Source organism: Salmo trutta, chromosome 23 (assembly GCF_901001165.1).
Source record: "Salmo trutta chromosome 23, fSalTru1.1, whole genome shotgun sequence".
Taxonomy (NCBI): Eukaryota; Metazoa; Chordata; class Actinopteri; order Salmoniformes; family Salmonidae; genus Salmo; species Salmo trutta.
The window spans coordinates 6,412,534-6,437,186 of NC_042979.1; the positions used below are offsets into that span (position 1 = coordinate 6,412,534).

Below are 24,653 nucleotides of genomic sequence, written 5' to 3' on the forward strand. Positions count from 1 at the left end.
CAGTCAGTCCTTCAGCTGATCTCTAAAATTCAATCGCATAGTGCGCTGTCCTCGGCACAGAGAGGGATTCGAGAGGACGTGTTAACGTGTGCAATATCCATTTTGTACATTTGCCGGTGTTGTCAATTCGGTTGGGGCTACTGGGTTATAAACACGTCATTTAATAACCGTTAGCCTTTCAAGGCTAAATCAGAAGGCATCCTGGACGAAACGGGTGCACCGAAGATCCCTACGCAGCATGGATTCTATATAACTCCGGTAAAATGTAACGAGGAGATGGCTCCGGGAGAGAAAGATCATCAGGGTACCAACCGTATAGTGTTGGTCAAGAAAATTATCATGAAAGATGGGCCCACGGTATGTGAATTAATCGTCTTTATTTCGGTATCCTACCAATTGTAACCGGGAATGTGTATGTAACAATGTAACTGATTTTCACATAAACGGCAAAGGATGCAACATCAGCTGTGAGTGCGCCTGCGGTAGCGGCAGGTTATGACATAAGCGGACATTATGCACTCGAGATACTGTACCTTGTGAAAAATGTAATGGCTCTGTCAGCGTACAGTGCACCACAGTTTTCCGTAATGCTATTGCCAAACAGCTTTGACATTTCTATCAATTTGTTAATAGATGTTCAATAGTGATAGGAGATGGGTACATTGCAACCTCTATTGGAAGGACGCGTCCGGTAATATATCGGGCTTGCGTCTTTCAGAAGGCCTAGCTGCAGATAGCTTATTGAATGAAGACTGTATAACATTGTCATGCCGCTGCCATTAGCCTACTGTATTACATAACATCCCCGGCTGCCTCTCAACGCAATCTGTTTGCATGATAATTCCATAATCATATTCCATAATCATATTCATAGACTGGTGCATTATCATGATAATTCCATAATAAATGCTTAAGGCCTATTTGTTTATATTATGTATAGATAATAGAGTCCAGATCCCCTGCAATAAAAAGGAAACACTTTTTTATTGCAGTAACCTCTATCCTTTCTTGAACTGTTGGTGTTGATGATGTTGGAGGTGCTCCAGGCAAGTTGTTTGTCCCACAGTGCCCTCGGATTTAAACCTCCTCATAGGCTAAACACTAGCCAATAGCCAGCTGTGAGGACCATAGAAGGTGTTACCATGGTGTTTCCTTGGAAAGGAAAGGGGACCTGGACCAAAAACAAAATTACAGATGGCCTAATTTAAAAATAAACACGATTCTATTCTATTATGTAATCTGAGCTATCACAGCAAAGTGGATTGGGACATTCATTTTAGATCAGTGGTTTTATTTGTAGCAAACAACGCAAATGAGCGTTTAGGCTTAAGTCTTTTTTTCACAGCATGGTAAGCAAACAGTGATTCAATCTTCATTAGGCCTGGCTACAATGTATGTCTCATTTCTCAGTTTAGACAAGGTGACGATGACGTGATTTGCTCTTTGCGTGACAGCGAGCTGAGAACACAACCACATCTCAATCTCCTCCAGTCCTCACTCATGCATACATATTACATACACACAGAAAACTTGGTGCACTCACTGTGAGGAATAGGGAATTGGGGGGCCCATCTCGTCTCCATTGTTATGTAACGGCCATGGCCCAAGCTTCCCAAGCTGCAGGCTGCCTCACACTGTGCTGTGAAGTAGCTAGGGGCCTGTGCTAATCTATCTATATTTTCTATGCCACTGCCTTCCTCAAATACCACTGCTGTCTGTCCTTGCTCAGGGATGTCCTGGGAGACAATGGCCACGTGGATGTCTTCAAATAGCAAAGTGACTGATTCATATTGACAGAGAAGCAGTGGGCTTTTTTTATTGATCATTTTTATTTGGACTCCTCTTGACCATCTCATTCAGAAGAACGATCTACAGTATAGAGTGCAGATCAATAAATGTTTGCCTTAGTAAATTGTTTTCCTAATAGTGCATATTACATGTCTGCTTCCCAGAAGAATAGACTGCATTTGTCAAAATAAGTCCAGGCACTCAAATACAGCAAACCCATTCACAGGGTCCTGATAATGTTTTTTCATATGCTTTGTGATTATGCTGAAATGGTGGTTGTTGATCTTCTGAAGTTACCTTTTTGAAACACTGTTTACATTTTTCTAACACTGTAAGAGCTGCTAATTTGCATTGTGTATGTTTTAACATGGAATACAACATGTTCTAAAATGGCTGACTTTCTTTACTGTGTGTTGCAGCCGGGCCAGGGTATTGGCAGACCCAGTGTTTCCCATGCTGTGGTGGTCATCTTCCTGGAGTTCTTTGCCTGGGGTCTCCTTACCACTCCAATGCTGACAGTGAGTTCCATCTCTATCTGGCTTGCCTGCCTATCTGCCTATCTTTCTAATTGGTATTTTGACCAACCAGATCAGCTTTGAAAAAGAGCTGATGTGAAAAGATCTGATGCGATTGGTCAAAAGACAAATTAGTGTAATAAAATATCAGAATTAGACTGCCTCTGCCTAATTATGATTTTTTTGCCATTTACACATCAGCCTAATTCAGATCTTTTTCCAGTAATTGGTATTTTGATGAATCAGATAAGCTCTTTTGACAGTAATTTGGCAAAATATCAGAATTGGGCTAGCTAGGTCTATCCAGGTCTATTTACACCAGGGGTGTCAAACTCATTCATGGAGGGCCTACTTTCTGCTGCTTTTTTGTTTGTCCTTAAGACCTAGACACCAGGTGAGGGGAGTTCATTACCAATTAGGGAATTTAATTAATGAATCAAGTACAAGGGAGGAGTGAAAACCCGCTGACACTCAGCCCTCCGTCGAATTGACACGTGATCTACACTGAAAAAAATTAAGGTTCTTTAATGGTTCTTCCTCAGCTCTTAAGGTTCCTTTAAGAACACTTGTCCGATAAATAACCTTTGAGTTAAGTGTGGGGTGCTTGATGTGGCATTTACGGTTCTTCAGAATTTGGAAAGGTTGTTGAAATTTTTTGTGTTGATTCAAGAATTCATTGAACGCTGGAAAGATTTAAATTAACACTCAGTGGGTTAAAATATCCTCAGTACTGGTGTTAATATCCAGAGTTGAACCAAAACCATGCTCATCATTATCATATTTCCCAGCATGATCTATACGGGTGATTTTTTTTTGAATTATTTGTTTCAATATCTATGTGTGCAAACACATAGATATTGAAACAAATAATTCAAAAAAAAAATAATGTACATTGATTGATTAATTCATACCAAGCTACTCAAATAACAAAAATTGTTCTAAACTATTCCAATCTGTTACTTGGACTTATTGCATCTGTTACTGAAATGGTTGTTCCAGTTTAGATGTTGAAGGTAGTCTCATATTTTAGTCCTCTCAACCCTGGAAATAGTTCTGAATGCAGGTTGCAGGTGGATAAAAAAATCCCAAATGTTGGTTATCCCCACTGTGGCTGCATTCCAATGGGAATTACACATCACTTTGCAAGCCAGAATCACACATCACTTTCCAAGCCTGCATAATGTCACTTGCAGGCCTAATGTGGCCTGTAAACCAAGAGTTTCAGGACACTGTATTAGGGTAAAACTATGCCTTGAAAAATAAATCCTTCTGAAATATGTAAAAAAAAATACTGAAATTTTATGACAAAATATTCTCTTTGGATCTCAATTGGTGATAAGGTTAAAGAATAAAATTGGATGTGCAACAATAATATCTCTGTCACTAGCAAACACAGTCATGGGTGGTAACGCAACAAGTCACCTGAAAGGCACCATGGGAAATATGCAAATAAGCCTTGAAACCCTACAGCAGTTCTGGGCCTGGAAGGCCAAAACATGTCTGGTTTTGCGTTTGTGTATGTTTCTTCAAAGAACCATCTCATTTATGGTTCATTCAGACACCCTCAAATGGTTATCCTATTGCACGTTTATTTTTAAGAGTGTAGGGCTCTTTCTAAAACAAAATGGCCTTGATTCCTCTCATCCATCTTCTCATAATATCTTGTGGACAGACTACGTAAACATACAATTGAAGTCGGAAGTTTACATACACCTTATTAACCAAATACATTTAAACTTAGTTTTTCACAATACCTGACATTTAATCCTTGTAAAAATTCCCTGTCTTAGGTCAGTTAGGGTCACCACTTTATTTTAAGAATGTGAAATGTCAGAATAATAGTAGAGAGAATTATTTATTTCAGCTTTTATTTCTTTCATCACATTCCCAGTGTTTCATAAGTTTACATACACTCAATTAGTATTTGGTATCATTGCCTTTAAATTGTTTAACTTGGTTCAAACGTTTTGGGTAGCCTTCCACAAGCTTCCCACAATATGTTGGGTGAATTATGGCTCATTCCTCCTGACAGAGCTGGTGTAACTGAGTCAGGTTTGTAGGCCTCCTTGCTCACACACGCTTTTTCAGTTCTGCCCACAAATTTTCTATAGGATTGAGGTCAGGGCTTTGTGATGGCCACTCCAATACTTTGTTGTCATCAAGTCATTTTCCCACAACTTTGGAAGTATGCTTGGGGTCATTGTCCATTTGGAAGACCCATTTGCGACCAAGCTTTAACTTCCTGACTGATGTCTTGAGATGTTGCTTCAATATATCCACATAATTTTCCTCCCTCATGATGCCATGTATTTTGTGAAGTGCACCAGTCCGTCTTGCAGCAAAGCACCCCCACAACATGATGCTGCCACCCCTGTGCTTCACGGTTGGGATGGTGTTCTTCGGCTTGCAAGCATCCCCGTTTTTCCTCCAAACATAACAATGGTCATTATGGCCAAACAGTTCTATTTTTGTTTCATCAGACCAGAGGCCATTTCTTCAAAAAGTACGACCTTTGTCCCATGTGCAGTTGCAAACCGTAGTCTGTCTTTTTTATGGTGGTTTTGGAGCAGTAGCTTCTTCCTTGCTGATCGGCCTTTCAGGTTATGTCGATATAGGACTCGTTTTACTGTGGATATAGATACTTCTGTACCTGTTTCCTCCAGCATCTTCACAAGGTGCTTTGCTGTTGTTCTGGGATTGATTTGCACATTTCGCACCAAAGTACGTTCATCTCTAGGAGACAGAATGCGTCTCCTTCCTGAGCGGTATGACAGCTGCGTGGTCCCATGGTGTTTATACTTGCGTACTATTGTTTGTACAGAAGAACATGGTACCTTCAGGCATTTGGAAATTGCTCCCAAGGATGAACCCGACTAAATTTATTTTCTGAGGTCTTGGCTGATTTCTTTTGACTTTCCCATGATGTCAAGCAAAGAGGCACTGAGTTTGAAGGTAGGCCTTGAAACACATCCACAGGTACACCTCCAATTGACTCAAATTATGTCAATTAACCCAGAAGCTTCTAAAGCCATGACTTCATTTTCTGGAACTTTCCAAGCTGTTTAAAGGCACAGTCAACTTAGTGTATGTAAACTTCTGACCCACTGGAACTGTGATAAAGTGAATTATAAATTAAATAATCTGTCTAAACAATTGTTGGAAGAATGACTTGTGTCATGCACAAAGTAGATGTCCTAACCGACTTGCAAAAACTATAGTTTGTTAACAAGAAATTTGTGGAGTGGTTGAAAAATGAGTTTTAAATGACTCCAACCTAAGTGTATGTAAACTTCCGACTTCAACTGTAAATGGTACCGTTGGTCTGTCATGATACAAGGGGATGTGTGAGATAATTAGCAGCATTTGTTCTGGTGCTTTGGACAAATCATGACTTCGCAGGTGCTAGCATCTTTTCGAATATCGGAAATTGAGGGGACATTTGGCCCATAGACTTGCCCGTAAAGAGACAGGGTGGAGCTTTTTACTCCTATTCTGTTCCGATCCTCATTCTACCTCTTCTCTTAACACATATGGACCCAGAGTGTTCTGGGTTAACTGAGATAAATCTTCTCAAAATTCATTGGGATCGAGGGCCCTTGGCCCTTCCCTCCAATACGGTTGAGAAGGAGGCGAGAAAGGAGGTTATGAGGAATTACAGAAATACTAATTGATATAGAGAGCGATAGAGAGAGACCTATAGACTCTATCTTGTTCTTTCTGACACTATACAGTCATCCTTCTCTTGCTCTTATTTTCCTCTTCATCTTTCTATTCTCGCCTTCTCTCTCTGTCTCCCTTCCCTATGGAATGGTCAAGTAAAATGCACCTGTGTTGTTTTTTAGGGTAGGTTTCTTGGCTGGTTAAAATGCTGTGTGTGTGTGTGTGTGTGTGTGTGTGTGTGTGTGTGTGTGTGTGTGTGTGTGTGTGTGTGTGTGTGTGTGTGTGTGTGTGTGTGTGTGTGTGTGTGTGTGTGCGTGTGTTTGTGTGTGTGTGACTGTTATATGGTTTCTTGGCAGCCTTTCCAACGAACAGCCCTATTTAAGATGTTTGTGGTTTTTCTGTTCTTTGCAGGTTTTACATGAAACTTTTCCACAGCACACGTTTCTGATGAATGGTCTCATTCAAGGGGTGAAGGTAAGATATCAGGCTTAGAAATAACTATTTAGCAAAGACTACGAACAGTATATCTCCCAAAAAATGAACCAACTATGTAATTTATTGATCACCTCTATGCTACAGAGGACCCCCCCCCCCATAGAGTTGCATCCCTGAGCAATTGAACAAAAGCAGCACATTCTTTATTCTGTGTACTCTAGCTGATCTTTTTTCAGTATCTTATTATTTCATATCAAGTGCATGTTTATTGTAGTTTTATTATAGGTCATTTCAGGATGCCATAAAACGAGCCATTTTTGTGCTGCAACATGATTGTAATCAAGCTCTCTCTCATTTCCACTAAAGATGAACGAGGCTTCTCATTATGGGTTCCCGGTAACCATGACAATTTTAACAGAGGCTCCTCCCCTCTTCACCCTCCTCCTCAACAGGGTCTTCTGTCCTTCATGAGCGCCCCTCTGATTGGTGCCTTGTCAGACGTGTGGGGCAGACGGTCCTTCCTGTTGGTCACTGTGTTCTTCACCTGCGCCCCCATCCCCCTTATGAGACTCAGTCCATGGTAAGACCGCCTGTTTCTGCTGGGGAAAAAATCACTGTTGTGATTTGGTTTAGTATTCATTGTTTATTTGATTACAATTAAACAATAAGCACATTTAAACATGAAATCTACAGTTAGAAAAAAAGTCTAAGTAAAACCACATAGGGTTCTTCGGGTTGTCCTCACAGGGAAACGCTTTTTGGTGCTACCTAGTACCCTCTATGTATGGTTATTCATAGTACCCCCTGTAAATGGTACTACCTAGAACCCTCTTTGAAGGGTTCTGCCTAGAACCCTTTTATACTATAAAGATTCTCCCTAGAAATCTTGATGAAAGGTACCACGAGAGCCCTTTTATCTTTGAAGTGTTCTTCCTAGAACCCTCTAATACAGCTTCCATCCCCAAGCCATAAGACTGCTGAACAATTAATCAAATGGCCACCCGGACTATTTATATTGACACCCTCCGCTGTTTATTATCTATGAATAGTCACTTTACCCCTACCTACATGTACAAATTACCTCAACTAACCTGTACCCCCGCACATTGACTCGGTACCAGTACCTCCTCTATATAGCCTCGTTATTATTTTGTGTTACTTTTTATATATTTATTTTAACTTTAGTTTATTTAGTAAATACTTTCTTGACTCTATTTCTTGAACTGCATTGTTGGTCAAGGGCTTGTAAGTAAGCATTTCATGGTAAGGTCTACACCTGTATTCGGCGCATGTGACCAATAAAATGTTATTTGGTTTGATATTAACAGTTCTACTAAGAACCCTTTAATCTTTGAATGATTCTTCCTAGAACCCTCTATGAGTGCTTCCACCAGCCGTATTAGCCTTTAAAGTTAAAGTCTTTATGACAATAAATGACATATATCAAAAGCCTTATCTTTGAGGGCCTAGTTATACCCTAACACTAGTGCTAGGAAACTCCTTGTTTACAGGCCACATCAGGCCTGCAAGGCACGTTATGCTCACTTGGAAAGTGAAGTGTAATTCCTATTGGAATCTAGCCGGAGTGAGGATATCTCACAATTGGAACTTTTGATCACCCTCAATCTTTAGTGATGGGGAAACTAAGCTTCTTGATGCATTGAGGCTATCCATCCCATTGTGTCGAAAATAGGTTTATACTCAAGGCTTTGATCAACAAAGTTTACACTAGTGGCACTTCCTGGTTAAAAGAATTTAGAGCAGCCAAATGATTATATATGACATCCCAAACACAGCAGCCCGTACGCAGGGTAGCCTTTATGTTTTCTACCGAAACCAATATCAAACCATTCAGGTGGTTGTTTGAGTAAACAAAGCTTCGGATGTCATTGATCACGTGAGTCTGAAAAATTGATACCGGCACACTGCTTAACAATTTTGACGCATGTCTCAGAGCGCCTATATCAAACGTAACATCACTAGCAATCTGCATTCAAAATTACTGCTAAGATTAGGGAAGAGTCTACCTAAATCTTCCAAAATGGAACAATCATCTCAGTAACGGGTACGATAAATACAACTACTAACAGATTGGATTAGTTTATAAAAAATGCATGATATTTATCTTTGTTTCAACAATCAACCATTCACTGTACATGCAAAAATACAGATATTGAAACAAACAATTCTGAAAATCTACCTGCAATAGAGCATGATGGGAAATATAATAATAATTGGCATGGTTTAGAGTCTTTTACTCTAGTAAAAGTAACACAATCTCACTCAACTCTTCTTATTAAAACATTCTCACACCTCTCTTTTTTTCACACCTATTTATGATGATCCAATCAAAGCTACTGTAGATATAACATGATTTGACGTCATTTTATATGTGACCAATGACCTTGAGCCTTCTTGGAAGGGCACTTCTAATCTAAGTCTATGGCAGGACCCAAAGGGCTCACATTCTTGATGTCTACCCTTACTCAAGGCAGGTGACGTGTGTCCCCATGAGTGGCAGAACACTGAGCCAGTCACGGTGAAATGCTGAGCCATTCACGGTGCAATGCTCCTATTTTCTGCTGGTCTGCCCCACCACCACAGAAAGCACTGAGCTAGAATGAAACACCTGCATTTTGGAGCTGCCTTACTCAAGAAAACAAAAAAGATACCATGTTTGTATGCGGCTTTATTAACTCAATGATATATATATATTTTTTTACATTTTTTGCAAACTGATATGTGACACAAAATAATGCCAAAACAGGCAAGCCCCCCCTCCAATTTTTATATATATATATATATATATATATATATATATATATATATATATATATATATATATATATACATATATACATATATACATACATACATACATACACTACCGTTCAAAAGTTTTGGGTCACTTAGAAATGTCCTTGTTTTCCATGAAAACATACATGAAATGAGATGCAAAATGAATAGGAAATATTGTCAAGACGTTGACAAGGTTATAAATAATGATTTTTAATTGAAATAATAATTGTGTCCTTCAAACTTTGCTTTCGTCAAAGAATCCTCCATTTGCAGCAATTAAAGCCTAGTAGACCTTTGTCATTCTAGTTGTCAATTTGTTGTGGTAATCTGAAGAGATTACACCCCATGCTTCCTGAAGCACCTCCCACAAGTTGGATTGGCTTGATGGGCACTTCTTACGTACCATACGGTCAAGCTGCTCCCACAACAGCTCAATAGGGTTGAGATCCTGTGACTGTGCTGCCCACTCCAATATAGACAGAATACCAGCTGACTGCTTCTTTCCTAAATAGTTATTGCATAGTTTGGAGCTGTGCTTTGAGTCATTGCCCTGTTGTAGGAGGAAATTGGCTCCAATTAAGCGCCGTCCACTGGGTATGGCATGGCGTTGCAAAAAGGAGTGATAGCCTTCCTTATTCAAGATCCCTTTTACCATGTACAAATCTCCCACTTTACCACCACCAAAGCACCCCCAGACCATCACATTGCGTCCACCATGATTGACAGATGGTGTCAAGCACTCCTCCAGCATCTTAATTTTTTACTGCGTCTCACGAATGTTCTTCTTTGTGATCCGAACACCTCAAACTTAGATTAGTCTGTCCATAACACTTTTTTCCAATCTTTTATTTTTATTGACTAGTCTGAGATATGGCTTTTTCTTCGCAACTCTGCCTAGAAGGCCAGCATCCCGGAGTCGCCGCTTCACTGTTGACGTTGAGACTGGCGTTTTGCGGGTAATATTTAATGAAGCTGCCAGTTGAGGACCGATGTTTTTCAGCGGCAGGGACTGGGAGACTCGTCAGGCTCAAGGGAAAGATGAATGGAGCAAAGTATAGAGAGATCCTTGATGAAAACTTGCCCCAGAGCGCTCAGGACCTCAGACTGGGGCGAAGGTTCACCTTTCAACAGGACAACGACCCTAAGCACACAGCCAAGACAACGCAGGAGTGGCTTCGGGACAAGTCTCTGAATGTCCTTGAGTGGCCCAGCCAGACCCTGGACTTGAACCCGATCAAACATCTCTGGAGAGACCTGAAAATAGCTGTGCAGCGACTCTCCCCATCCAGCCTGACATAGCTTGAGAGGATCTGCAGAGAAGAATGGGAGTAACTCCCTAAATACAGGTGTGCCAAGCTTGTAACGTCACACCCAAGACTCGAGGATGTTGTCGCTGCTATAGGTGCTTCAATAAAGTACTGAGTATTGCTCTGAACACTTATGTAAATGTCTATTTCCGTTTAAAAAAAATATACTGGTCAAAAAAATAAAGGGAACACTTAAACAACACATCCTAGATCTGAATGAAAGAAATAATCTTATTAAATACTTTTTTCTTTACATAGTTGAATGTGCTGACAACAAAATCACACAAAAATAATCAATGGAAATCCAATTTATCAACCCATGGAGGTCTGGATTTGGAGTCACACTCAAAATTAAAGTGGAAAACCACACTACAGGCTGATCCAACTTTGATGTAATGTCCTTAAAGCAAGTCAAAATGAGACTCAGTAGTGTGTGTGGCCTCCACGTGCCTGTATGACCTCCCTACAATGCCTGGGCATGCTCCTGATGAGGTGGCGGATGGTCTCCTGAGGGATCTCCTCCCAGACCTGGACTAAAGCATCCGCCAACTCCTGGACAGTCTGTGGTGCAATGTGGCGTTGGTGGATGGAGCGAGACATGATGTCCCAGATGTGCTCAATTGGATTCAGGTCTGGGGAACGGGCGGTCCATAGCATCAATGCCTTCCTCTTGCAGGAACTGCTGACACACTCCAGCCACATGAGGTCTAGCATTGTCTTGCATTAGGAGGAACCCAGGGCCAACCGTACCAGCATATGGTCTCACAAGGGGTCTGAGGATCTCATCTCGGTACCTAATGGCAGTCAGGCTACCTCTGGCGAGCACATGGAGGGCTGTGCGGCCCCCCAAAGAAATGCCACCCCACACCATGACTGACCCACCGCCAAACCGGTCATGCTGGAGGATGTTGCAGGCAGCAGAACGTTCTCCACGGTGTCTCCAGACTCTGTCACGTCTGTCACATGTGCTCAGTGTGAACATGCTTTCATCTGTGAAGAGCACAGGGCGCCAGTGGCGAATTTGCCAATCTTGGTGTTCTCTGGCAAATGCCAAACGTCCTGCACGGTGTTGGGCTGTAAGCACAACCCCCACCTGTAGACGTCGGGCCCTCATACCACCCTCATGGAGTCTGTTTCTGACCATTTGAGCAGACACATGCACATTTGTGGCCTGTTGGAGGTCATTTTGCAGGGCTCTGGCAGTGCTCCTCCTTGCACAAAGGCGGAGGTAGCGGTCCTGCTGCTGGGTTGTTGCCCTCCTACGGCCTCCTCCACGTCTCCTGATGTACTGGCCTGTCTCCTGGTAGCGCCTCCATGCTCTGGACACTACGCTGACAGACACAGCAAACCTTCTTGCAACAGCTCGCATTGATGTGCAATCCTGGATGAGCTGCACTACCTGAGCCACGTGTGTGGGTTGTAGACTCCGTCTCATGCTACCACTAGAGTGAAAGCACCGCCAGCATTCAAAAGTGACCAAAACAGGAAGCATAGGAACTGAGAAGTGGTCTGTGGTCCCCACCTGCAGAACCACTCCTTTATTGGTGGTGTCTTGCTAATTGCCTATAATTTCCACCTGTTGTCTATTCCATTTGCACAACAGCATGTGAAATTTATTGTCAATCAGTGTTGCTTCCTAAGTGGACAGTTTGATTTCACAGAAGTGTGATTGACTTGGAGTTACATTGTGTTGTTTAAGTGTTCCCTTTATTTTTTGAGCAGTGTATATAAAATATATATTTGCAAAAATGTCTAAACCTGTTTTCGCTTCATCATAATGGGCTATTGTGTGTAGATTGAAAAATCCAGAATTTAATACATTTTAGAATAAGGCTGTAACGCAACAACATGTGGAAAAAGTCAAGTGGTCTGAATACTTTCAGAATGCTCTGTATGTAGAACCCTTCTTGCCTTCCAAAGAATCTTTCATACATTACAAAGAATCATCAAAGAACCCTTCTTCCAAAAAACGGTTCTTAGGAAATTAAAGGTTCTAGGTAGAACCCTTTGCCTTACAAAGAACCCTTGTCTTCCAAAAAGGAATCTTCAGATGGTAGAACCCTATCCCTCGCAATTTTTGGCTAAGAGTGTAGTGTTTGTCCAAATGTAACCGTGCTGTTTTAGATTAAAATACTATATTATACCTCTTATGCACACACCAACATATCGTTTTTACCAATTTTAGTCAGCATTTGTAATTGGTAAACATTTTAAGACTGTCAAGGAATCGGTCACGGAATCTCTATCTTTAGAGTCTGAATGAGTATTTGCTGATGTTATTTGTCAAGTACATGGTGTGAAATGCACTTGCTTGAATGTGACTGACTGGCAGTTTGAAAAGAGTCTAACTGACAATGTTCCCTCCCTCAGGTGGTACTTTGCAGCGATTTCCATGTCAGGGGCTTTCTCTGTCACCTTCTCTGTCATCTTCGCTTATGTCGCTGATGTCACGGAGGAGCATGAGAGAAGCACAGCATACGGATTGGTAAAAAGTTATTTATATTTTTTTATTATGATGTCCAGTATCTTTCTCATTTGATTCCCATGTTGATTGGGGAAGAGGGTAGTGGAGAATCTTACCTTTCTATCTGACGGTTATGTGAGTAAAGATCAAGTTCTGTAATTCTATAAGGGTCATGCAATGTGCTCTTTTGTGCTGAGAATAGATGTTGGTAGTGTCATGTTTCTGCAATCCTATCCTTCACACGGTGGTTTTCATATCTGATACTGTTGTGTCATGATGGGTCCCTTGAGGTCACAGCATTCAGTAAATCAAATCAAAGTTTATTGGTTGTGCACACAGATTAGTAGATGGTAGCAGGTGCAGCCAAATGCTCGTAGTATACCATATCCCACTGAATTCTCCCATCCTTTTCTCTTTGTATTTTGAGCCCTGGTATTGAATGAACATAAATTCCGTTTCCTTTGTAGCTCAACCACTTGTGAAAAATGACTGCATCCCTGACATTTGGGTCATTGACAGCTATTGGCTCCAATACAATTCTAAAAATACACAATACAAAATTATACGACAGGATTTGATGGGAAACAGTGACAATTGTCACTGAGTGGACTATCATGATGAAATATAAACTGACCTGGAAACAACTGTGTGTTTGAAACTAAATTCTCCTCCTGTGTCCCTAGGTATCGGCTACGTTTGCTGCCAGCCTGGTGACGAGTCCAGCCATCGGGGCGTACCTGTCCGCGTGTTACGGTGACAACCTGGTGGTGTTGGTGGCTACACTGGTTGCTCTGGCAGACATCTGTTTCATCCTGCTGGCCGTGCCAGAGTCCCTCCCGGAGAAGATGAGGCTCAACACCTGGGGTGCACCCATCACCTGGGAGCAGGCCGACCCCTTCCAGGTGAGTGCTATGCCATGGCATGCCATGCTATGCTGAGAAATTTCATGCTAATGGTTTCATGTCCTTTTTAAAAGACTTTGGTGTCTTTCTGTTGTTTATAAGTCTTTGGTGTTTCTCTGTTGTTTAAAAGTCTTTGGTCTGTCTCTTGTTTGCAGTCGATGAGGAAAGTGGGAAAGGATCCCACGGTTCTTCTCATCTGTATAACAGTGTTCCTGTCCTACCTACCTGAAGCTGGCCAATACTCCAGCTTTTTTCTCTACCTTAGACAGGTAAATATCCAGCTTGTCCTGTATCTTAGACAGGACAACTCCTCTACATTTACCTGCACCATCTGGCAGTAAACATGAGATTCAATTCAATACAACTTTATTTATCCCCTTAGGGGCAATTAAGAAACACATGCCAGATTGCAAATGATAATATCATCTACATAAACTACAAGTGCAACAGCAAGAGATGAAGAACAGCAAAGTTATTTCAACTCTGAAAGTACCAGGTGTACTTTCAGTACCAGGGGTATTTTCAGTGTTCAGTACCAGGGGTATTTCAACACTGAAAGTACCAGGGGTACCAGGGGTACTTTCAGTGTTGAAAATACCCCTGGTTCAATAACTCTGGTTCAGTTCGTTTTAGTTCGGTGACTATAATGATAGAGAGAGTGTTCTTTCGCTGTTCTGTTTAGATCCACTTGTACAACTCTATCTCCATTGAGCACAGTCAAGTGCTAGTCATTTAGCATAGTGCTGTTACTTTGCCTTGGACCCTTGGAACAACGAGAGAAAGAGAGGCTAATGCTGTTTTTCTTTCTTTCGGTGATTCTTTTTTCTCTCTGTCCTTTCTCTCTCTTTCTCTCTCTCTTTCTCTTTCTCTCTTTTTCTCTCTCTCTCTTTCTCTCGCTTTCTTTCTTTTTTTTCGCTCTACCCCGACTCAGGTCATTAACTTTTCATCGGCAACGATTGCGGTGTTCATCGGGGTGGTTGGAATCCTCTCCATCATAGCCCAGGTACGTATCTGACGCAATGGTGACCTTCTGCTAGTCCATTTAACTATGTCTGTGGGGAACTGCAATGTGTTAACGAACAATCCGTTCTTAGGTTAACAGCATGTGTCCCAGTTCAAATGTGTGACTGTCCTTTGGAATGTATTTAATCTAGCTCCACGTTTAAGTAGGATAGGCTGCCTGCTCTATCCTACTTAAAAGAAAAGCATTCTAATGTAATGTAGCAACTCGTGTCATTCCTATACGCACAATATTTCTGAAGAAATGAATTAGCAATCTGTAAAGCACTAATGACAACTTCTGATATAAAATGGGCATTATAAATACATTTGTTTGATTAATTGATTATTTGTTGTTGCAGACACTTATCCTGACAGTCTTGATGAGAACGATCGGAAACAAGAACACAGTTCTACTGGGGCTGGGCTTCCAGATTCTACAGCTGGCCTGGTACGGTTTTGGGTCAGAACCATGGTGGGTCACCTTTAACTCTCTCTTCACTGTGGTTAGTGGAGTATGATCTACAGAGCTGTCCTACATACAGTTAGCAAAAACATTTGTTTTTCTAATGAATATGTAATGTATTAAATGTAAAATCTGTATGTTTATGTAGCTACTGGTATATCTTTCTCCCTCATCTTAGAAGATATCTAAAATGAAAAGAAAAGAGAAGGAGGATCGGGAATCGATTTTGTCAAAGATCATTGAGCATGCTCAGTAGGGCTGGTCCTGAGGGTGCGACTCCTTGGAGTGGGTCCATTTAGCCAAGTGATGTCTCATACTGTATGTGTCTGTAGCTAACCACTGTCCCCTCTGTGTCGCTTTCTCTTTCGCTGTGGCTTTTAGGATGATGTGGGCTGCGGGTGCAGTAGCAGCCATGTCGAGTATCACCTTTCCTGCAGTGAGCGCCCTGGTGTCTCACAGCGCAGACCCAGATAAGCAGGGTAAAACATTCCCCTTATTGCCCTTTACTGTATGTAATCTATCCATTCATCCTGTTCTCTTCAGTACTACCTTTCCTCCTCCATTATTCTTTTTTGAAAGTGAATACATTTTATTTATTTATTTTTAGACTTTTTTTTACTAACATTTTCCATTAAGACACATCACAGCATATAAATGCATGGATGTTTTTAACGTTGACCGTTTTATTTCACAGCAGACAAATCCTGTTATTATTTGAATTTTATTTTATAATAGACTTTTATCAGAAACAGACCCACGTAGATGTTTATGTATATGCTGTGTTTTCTGTGATGTCATGCTGTTTGTGTGTTCTGCCCAGGAACCGCAGATGGTCTATGTAGCTACATGTAGTACACATCGTTACTGACAAATAAACTACTAACCTTTCTCTCCTCAGGTCTGGTGCAAGGAATGATCACTGGTATCCGGGGCCTGTGTAACGGTCTGGGCCCAGCGCTGTATGGCCTTATCTTCTTCATGTTCAACGTTGAGCTAAACACCATTGACCCCATCCAGGGAGAATACCCCATCGACCCTATACCTATAAACCCACCGGCTGAGGTAAATGGATTACTAAAACCAATATCACATTCTCATTCTGCCTCTAGGGCCAGCCAGAATAGCCGTATCCATCTATCTTCTTTAGCTTTAAAACATATTTATTCCTAAGTAAGCACTTGCAATCCTTCCTTAGCTGTAATCCTGAATCCTTCTGTTTCTTTATTCAGAGATGGATTATATTATTTGTGTTTATATGAATGTGAAGTCAAGTTCCTACAGAAAAATAAGTTATACCTGAAGGGTTTGATTCCCAAAACACGATAAACACAAATTTAGAAATTAAATTGCTCATGGGTCGCTGTCTGAAATGAATGCTCAGGGATCCCTTTCTATGTGTTTGAATTATGAATGTTCTCATACTTTTAAAACATTTACTTTTTACAATAAGAAGCATTTTAGATCTGCATTTACAAAACGCAGCAAGAGATTTCTTACACATTTAATATTTTTTTCCTGTGTTAAAAATAACGAATTCTGCGTTAACGTGACACCTACGTTTAGCTTTCTATTTAAGTAAGTTACTAAATTAGTAAGGTGGCGGGGCATCATATTGTGTACGTTTTCTGCCGTGTTTGAGAAGTCAAAGCCCTTTGGATGAGTTATCTGTACATCTGCCACTGCTATCTTTTTATTTGCTTGCACTTTTCTCCTCCGTTCTCGGCCAGTGTGCTCCTCCCCTATCTTCGCAGAGCAGACAAGCATGCATCAAAACTTTTGTTAATTGCACAAAGTCACTTGTTCACATTCACTTGTAAATGTTCAAATTCAACAAAAATGACATTTGTGCTTGTTAGCCTATTTACAGTGGTTAGTCCTTTAAAAGTTGCAGTGTACTGTGGCGCAAATTGCATGGTGAGTAATACTAGTAAGTAATACTGAAGTCGTGCACAATTATCAGTTTCTATTTAGGTTTATGTCGCCCATTCATTGTCAGTTAGAGACACAGTAGGACCAAAAGCATTTGTAAATCAGTCCACCTTGCGCTGGTCTGGAGCAATGAAGTGGTGATGCAGGGTACCGTACTAAACCACAAATTACCTCTAAGTCCCGCAGCATAATCGCAAAACCTTTAGTGGAGCACTGTAGCTAGCATGGAAATGCGCTATTACTTGTGCTAATTTTGTTAGCATTCTGGTAACAGATGCCCAATGGTGAAGTTATTCATTACACTTTGGATGGTGTGTCAATACAAAGATACATGTTGTTGGTCCATCCTCAGTTGTCTCCTACTCACAGCCATTAAACTCTGTAACTGTTCTAAAGTCACCACTGGCCTAATGGTGAAATCCCTGTGCATTTTCCTTCCTTTCCAGCAACAGAGTTAAGAAGGACCCCTGTGTCTTGACACACCATCCAAAGTGTAATGAATAACTTCACCATTTAATTTGACAAGTCAGTTAAGAACAAAGTCTTATTTACAATGACAGCCTACCGGGGAACAAGGGTTTAACTGCCTTGTTCAGAGGCAGAACAACAGATTTTTACCTTGTCCGCTTGGGGATTCGATCCAGCAACCTTGCGGTTACTGGTCTAATGCTCTAACCACTAGGCTACCTGCCATCCATATGCTCCACACTCAAAGGGATATTCAATGTCTGCTTTTTTATTTGTGCCCATCCACCAATAGGTGCCCTTCTTTGCGAGGCATTGCAATCTTCCCTGGTCTTTGTGGTTGAATCGGAGTTTGAAATTCACTGCTCGACTGAGGGACCAGATAATTGTATGTGTGGGGTGCAGAGATAAGTTAGTCATTCAAAAGTAATTCAAAATTCATGTTAAACTATTATTGCACACAGTGAGTCCATGCTGCTTATTATGTGACTTGTTAAGCACATTTTTACTCCTGAACTTATTTAGACTTGCCATAACAGGGGGTTATTGACTCAAGACATTTCAGCTTTTCATTTTTTATTAATTTGTAAACATTTAGAAAAACATAATTCCACTTTGACATTATAATTACATCACTAGTGCGAATACTTTCTGAAGGCACTGTACTGTATATGGCTAACCTCTGGCTTAGTCAGCCAGATGCAGTGATAGAAAGCTGTCACTCTCAGCTGTTTGCACATTGGCTACCTAGCATTATGTTAGCTTTGAGTGTCATGGACTTTTTGACCTTTTGATTACCATGGATACCTTCAACGGTTTTTGGAGTCTGTGATATCTGTTCCTGTTGGCCTGAAAGATAACTTTCTAAACATGCTCATGAAAAGGAGAGAACCAAGATCCAGCGACGGTAAACACTGCGAACAACGGGCTGTCTCACTCCGACAATAAGAATCAATCCATCCTTGAACGACAAATTAGTTGCGTCCTTATTATTCCTTAAATACTTCCCTAAAGTGTATATAATAAAACTCAAAAAGCTTCCTGTGTTTTATCCTAACAGAAAACCCCGTAAAACTCCCATAACATTAAAAAGAAAAATTGCTTAAATGTCCAAAAAGAAACACACATTGTATACTCTGGATACAATAAATCGGCTATGTGATAGGCTTTTTGCAAAATATAGTTTAAACAAATTGATTCTTTTATAGTTCATGATCAGTCAAAACCATGTTTTTCATGAAATTGGATGATATTTGGAAGATACCAGATCAAAGTATGAAAAAAAGACTGTTGCTTCTACATTGATACATTTTGATCATAATGTTACAGGTTCCCTCCCCCATGTCAAATTCTTGGTTGGATTCAGGAGGCGGGACGATTAAGGGGATAGGGTGACATCACCCTAACTCTCATTTTAATACACCAAATGGTAACATGATATTATTTTACCTAATATAAATAAGTACCGCATTCTAACCAACATCGGAGAAGGCGTGTTTGCGAAAGGGTGTGATTTATTTAACTAGATAGCTACTCTACTGCTGCCAGAAAATATAATTAAAGGTTTCCCCTGTTTGTCAGGCGGTGGGTAACTGGTGCAGTGAATCAGGCGCAGGAGAGCAGAAATGAGTGTACAAGGTAATTAATTTCCCGACAGCACCAGTATACAGACAATTCTCAAGGTGCGGAGAGATACCGGTCACTTGAAAATAACGGGCGTAAATACATAACCCGGCAAACATAACTAGGCGAAAAGTACCGACATGAACAATCAATAAACACGCACACGAACATGTGGGAAACAGAGGGTTAAATAATAAACATTTTAATTGGGAAATAGAAACCAGGTGTGTAGAAAACAAAGACAAAACAAATAGAAAATGAAAAGTGGATCGGCGATGGCTAGAAGACCGGTGACGTCGACCGCCGAACGCCGCCCGAACAAGGAGAGGGACCGACTACGGCGGAAGTCGTGACACTGTTCAACTATGCCAAAGATACATGTCTCCCCTTTCATCTGTGTCTGGTGTTAGCTAGCTACTGGCTAGATAGGTCTTCATCTGTGTCTGGTGTTAGCTAGCTACTGGCTAGATAGGTCTTCATCTGTGTCTGGTGTTAGCTAGTTACTGGCTAGACAGGTCTTCATCTGTGTCTGGTGTTAGCTAGCTACTGGCTAGATAGGTCTTCATCTGTGTCTGGTGTTAGCTAGCTACTGGCTAGCTAGGTCTTCATCTGTGTCTGGTGTTAGCTAGCTACTGGCTAGACAGGTCTTCATCTGTGTCTGGTGTTAGCTAGTTACTTGCTAGACAGGTCTTCATCTGTGTCTGGTGTTAGCTAGCTACTGGCTAGACAGGTCTTCATCTGTGTCTGGTGTTAGCTAGCTACTGGCTAGATAGGTCTTCATCTGTGTCTGGTGTTAGCTAGCTACTGGCTAGATAGGTCTTCATCTGTGTCTGGTGTTAGCTAGCTACTGGCTAGATAGGTCTTCATCTGTGTCTGGTGTTAGCTAGCTACTGGCTAGATAGGTCTTCATCTGTGTCTGGTGTTAGCTAGCTACTGGCTAGATAGGTCTTCAGGCAGCATGGAACAAAAGGGGGAAAAGGGTCGTTTAAAACTCTGACACAGATGCAATTTCAATGTTGTTTGAGTTGGTTTGTGTATCACCAAATTAGCTTGAGACGATTTTACTGCAACACTGCTCACTGCATCCAAGTTCCTTGACATAGGCATTTCAAAGAGCTGTCGGTCAAGACAAGCTCATGACTATAACCTACCCGCCCACTCAGCCTGTCTTTTCAAACATCCTGCTAGTTTGAACATTTCTAGCCCCCAAAAAAGATTATGGGTTATATTTTAGTCACTCAAAAGGCTATTTTACATGTAATCAGACTTACTGTTTGGGATCATTTAATATTTATTTATGTATAGATAGGCCTACTTTATTACATGTAACTGTTTAAAACCCAATCGGGAGTTCTGTTGTTTGTGGCGGATACATAGCATTTTGTCACTCTAAAATAAAATGACCTTGCAGTATACACAGAGTGTACAGAAAATTAGGAACACCTTCCTAATATTGAGTTGCAACCCCCCCTTTTGCCCTCAGAACAGCCTCAATTCGTCAAGGCATGGACTCTACAAGTTGTCGAAAGCATTTCACAGGGATGCTGGCCCATGTTGAATCCAATGCTTCCCGCAGTTGTGTCAAGTTGGCTTGATGTCCTTTGGGTGGTTCACCATTCTTGATACACATGAGAGACTGTTGAGCGTGAAAAACCCAGTGGCGTCCAGTTCTTGACACAAACCGGTGCGCCTGGCACCTACCACCATACCTCATTCAAAGGCACTTAAATCTTTTGTCTTGCCCATTCACCATCTGAATGATATACACACACACAATCCATGTATCAACTGTGTCAAGGCTTAAAAATACTTATTTAACCCGTCTCCTTCCCTTCATCTTTGCTGATTGAAGTGAATTTAACAAGTGACATCAATAATGGATCATAGCTTTCACCTTGATTTATCTGGTCAGTGTATACCTGGTCAATATCATGTCTGGGTTTTCACTAACTCATGTCATGGTAAGATGAAAAAATGATAGCTCTAGGTCTTTTACAAGATGTGTTTTTAATTCATGTCAATTTGCCAACATGTCTGAAAATGGCTATATCCTGTTTTGGAATCAAACTCTTCATATCTATAATATACTGTCTCTCTCCATACAGAAATCCATGATTCCCGGCCCTCCCTTCCTCCTGGGCTCGTGCACGGTTGTCGTGGCGTTCCTGGTAGCCTTGTTTATCCCCGAACACACTGAGCCTCCAGTTGTGACCTGCGCCGATACCAAGGAAACCTCCATGCTAGCCGGCGTCCACATCAACACCCCGTTACCGGGCAGCGACGAGGACACGCCGGTGCCGACCAGCGATGAGGACTTTGAGCCCCTGCTGCAGGACAGCGTCGTGTGACTGAGGGAGGGCAGCAGGCGGCTTTGGTATTGTTACACCCAGCTATGGGAACTACCCCAACACGCCAATTATGTAGCCTATCTATCCCCAATGGAGGAGGAGGAGAGAGAGAAAGGGGACATAAGGATGAGACAGGAGCCTAGCTAACCTAACTCAATCTTGTGTGCAACTCTGCACCACACAACCAACCATTAATTCCCTGGTCTATGCCCCTGTCTCCGCCCTTACCCCATAGGAACTAGTATGTATTTATTTAAGAGGATTTGATATACTGTTTATGATGTTGTGATCTTTTGGGGGATGGTTACCCCAGTGTTTTTAGTTTTTCACCTATAGGACTCTGGACCTTGTTTTGCTGTAAGAGTCTGAAAGGAGAGATAGCGGAGATAGTGGATCCAGCGGGCAAAACTGGTTACTGGTTGTAATCTGGTTGTAATGATGCCATTTCAACCAGCTTTGCCTGCTGGGGAGATTGAGTGATTTTTCTTTTTTTTAGCACTATGTTTAATGGTTAATGGAGGTAGAAGGGAAAGAGCTTGCTGTGCCCTGCATCTTATTGCTTCAACGCATTTTCAAACTCAGCTGCGCATAATTTCGATACAAGAAGGAGAACTGTGCCAGTAGTCAACAACACTTAACATATTTACTTTAGAAGACTGTTCGTAGACGAACTTTGTCACTATGAGCAGCCATAAGATTATGACAAAGTAAAAGGGATCAGATATTAGTCCGATATTTCATGGGATCTTCTGTTCACAAGCCTTACAACAGCTCACATTTTTCAGAGAGCACTTATCATATCATTGTCTTATACGGGGTGGGGAGACATGAGGGATTAGGATGGTAGAGTAGTTAGCATAGGAAGATAAGATCTTGATGTAATTTACTCCAAGATCTCATCTCCTCATACTTTATTGTGCAGAGTTTTGGTACTTGAACCACTGCTCCTAGAGAAACTGCTAAAAGTGTTACTGTATGGTGAGAACATGGAACTACAGTATGTAGGATATTTACTGGATGTCGCCTCATGTCAGGAGGCAGAATTGAGGTGTTAATGATGCCATAATCGTTGTTCAGCGTTATGGTTTCATGCAGTGCCCTGCGGTTTCTGTTCAGTCTGTGAAATCTTGATTGTTACTGTATAAAAAAAGTTTTTTATCTTGAAGAATATAATTTATAAGATGTATTTATGATGTATTTTATTGATATTATACATCAGGGCTGGGGGCAATTCCAGTCAATTTAGAAAGTATTCCAAATTTTCCTAATTGAAAAGCATTGAAGAGAATTGGAATTCGAGTTTGAATTTCAGTGTATTTCCTGAATTGAGCCAACCCTGTTATCCATGCTGTAAAAATAATATTGCTAACATTCTGCAACATATTGACTGAAATGTCTAGGCTACTTTGGTAGTAAAAATATTGTATTCAACTTTGAGTGAGACGCATTTTTACTGGTTTTCTTTTTGTAATTTTTGGGAGGATTCTTCATTGTCTTTTAAGTATAACCTTACTCTGAAGTATATTATAGGGGTGGATATAAGGCAAGGTTTCCTTTTTTTATTTGGGTGACAAAATCATGAATTTCAATCACTGTTTTTTTCCTTCAATAAATATGTCCAAGTGTTACTAGCTACCTCAGCTTTCAAATTCCTTATTTTGAAGTCTGATTTTAACATGGTTTAACCATCTGCAAAACCATCGTTAGTTCAAATAGTTTTCACACCCCAAGAGTCAAACTTAACTAACCCAGGGTTTATAAAATATAAATGAAGTGAAAGCTATTTCATCCGATCAAATACATGAGTTGCGCGTTATTATTGTACATAATCATTCTTCTCTTTTCTGTGAGGGTGTCACAATGTGTAAATGTCCATAGTTCATGTTTTATATGTACATACTGTATTGAATTAAAGCTGCAATTTGTAACTTTTTGGTCTACCTGACCAAATTCACATAGAAATATGAGTTATAGATCTGTCATTCTCATTGAAAGCATCTAAGAACCTTTTAGATCTGTTCTATGTGCACTATTTGTACGCTTCCCATTCTGTTTAATTTTTGCATCTAAGTTTACTTTCGGTTTTGTATACCAGCTTCAAACAGCTGAAAGTACTATTTCACAGCGGTTTAGATGGTACAATGATTCTCCACACTTTGCATTGCTTATTTTGTCACATAAACTGAAATTAGGCGAACTATTAGAACCAGGAAATGGCAAAGTGATTTCTGCATATTGCACCTTTAAGGTTAGTAGTCCTGTATCCCTACAAGTTAGGCTTTTGAAACTAGTATTTCCCTCCACATGAAAAACAACGCCAAGTTGTTTTCCCTAATGTGAATGAGGAAGTAGTTGTGCACTCTAGACCCATCTTTCTTAAGAGGCTAATGCCTGTGTTAAGTTGAGTATTTACTGAAGGAGATTCCTGTTTGATTGCATGAATAGTAAATAGCTGTCCATGGGACATCTGGATTTTGAAAAGAGTATAATATTAGAAAGTTCCAAAAATGTGTCATACTTGTATGTGAACTTTTCAAAGTATTTATATTTCAAACAAAGTGGCCAATGGTACAGAAAGACACAGCTACACGTGCAGCATGTCTTCTTGACTATCCCTGAAATGATATGATGGACAGCATATTATGTATACCGTTTTATTCCAGACAATTGATTGGTTTTTGCCTGTGCCCAGACAGTAGAATGTGTCAGTGCTTCTGCTTTGCCCTTACGGGTTGCCAGTCATGTCCTTGTTTTCTATGCTATGGACCTGTACGCAATATTGAAGTGAGCAGGAGAAGGTAAAGCTTTACCATCTGTCGCCTCCAACCCCAATCCTGTTATGAAGTATCTTGACCAAGAATCCATAAATTGATGTCAGAAGGAAGTTAACAGTGGGGGTAAGTTGAACCAAAGGGGTTTCTAGCAAACCATACACAAATGTATAATTTGACCA

At 40.8% G+C, this 24,653-nt stretch overlaps 1 protein-coding gene across 1 annotated transcript; it reads left to right on the forward strand.

The window, feature by feature from the left end:
• LOC115159179 (hippocampus abundant transcript 1 protein) lies at window positions 1–23,335 on the forward strand. Its single transcript, XM_029708645.1, has 12 exons — window positions 1–357; window positions 2,208–2,306; window positions 6,375–6,437; window positions 6,851–6,978; window positions 12,875–12,989; window positions 13,652–13,870; window positions 14,026–14,139; window positions 14,802–14,873; window positions 15,232–15,344; window positions 15,717–15,814; window positions 16,234–16,397; window positions 21,458–23,335. Exons 1-12 carry the CDS (start codon window positions 277–279, stop codon window positions 21,698–21,700), a joined length of 1,509 nt encoding a protein of 502 aa, XP_029564505.1. The 5' UTR covers window positions 1–276; the 3' UTR covers window positions 21,701–23,335.
• The last annotated feature ends 1,318 nt before the right edge of the window (window positions 23,336–24,653 follow it).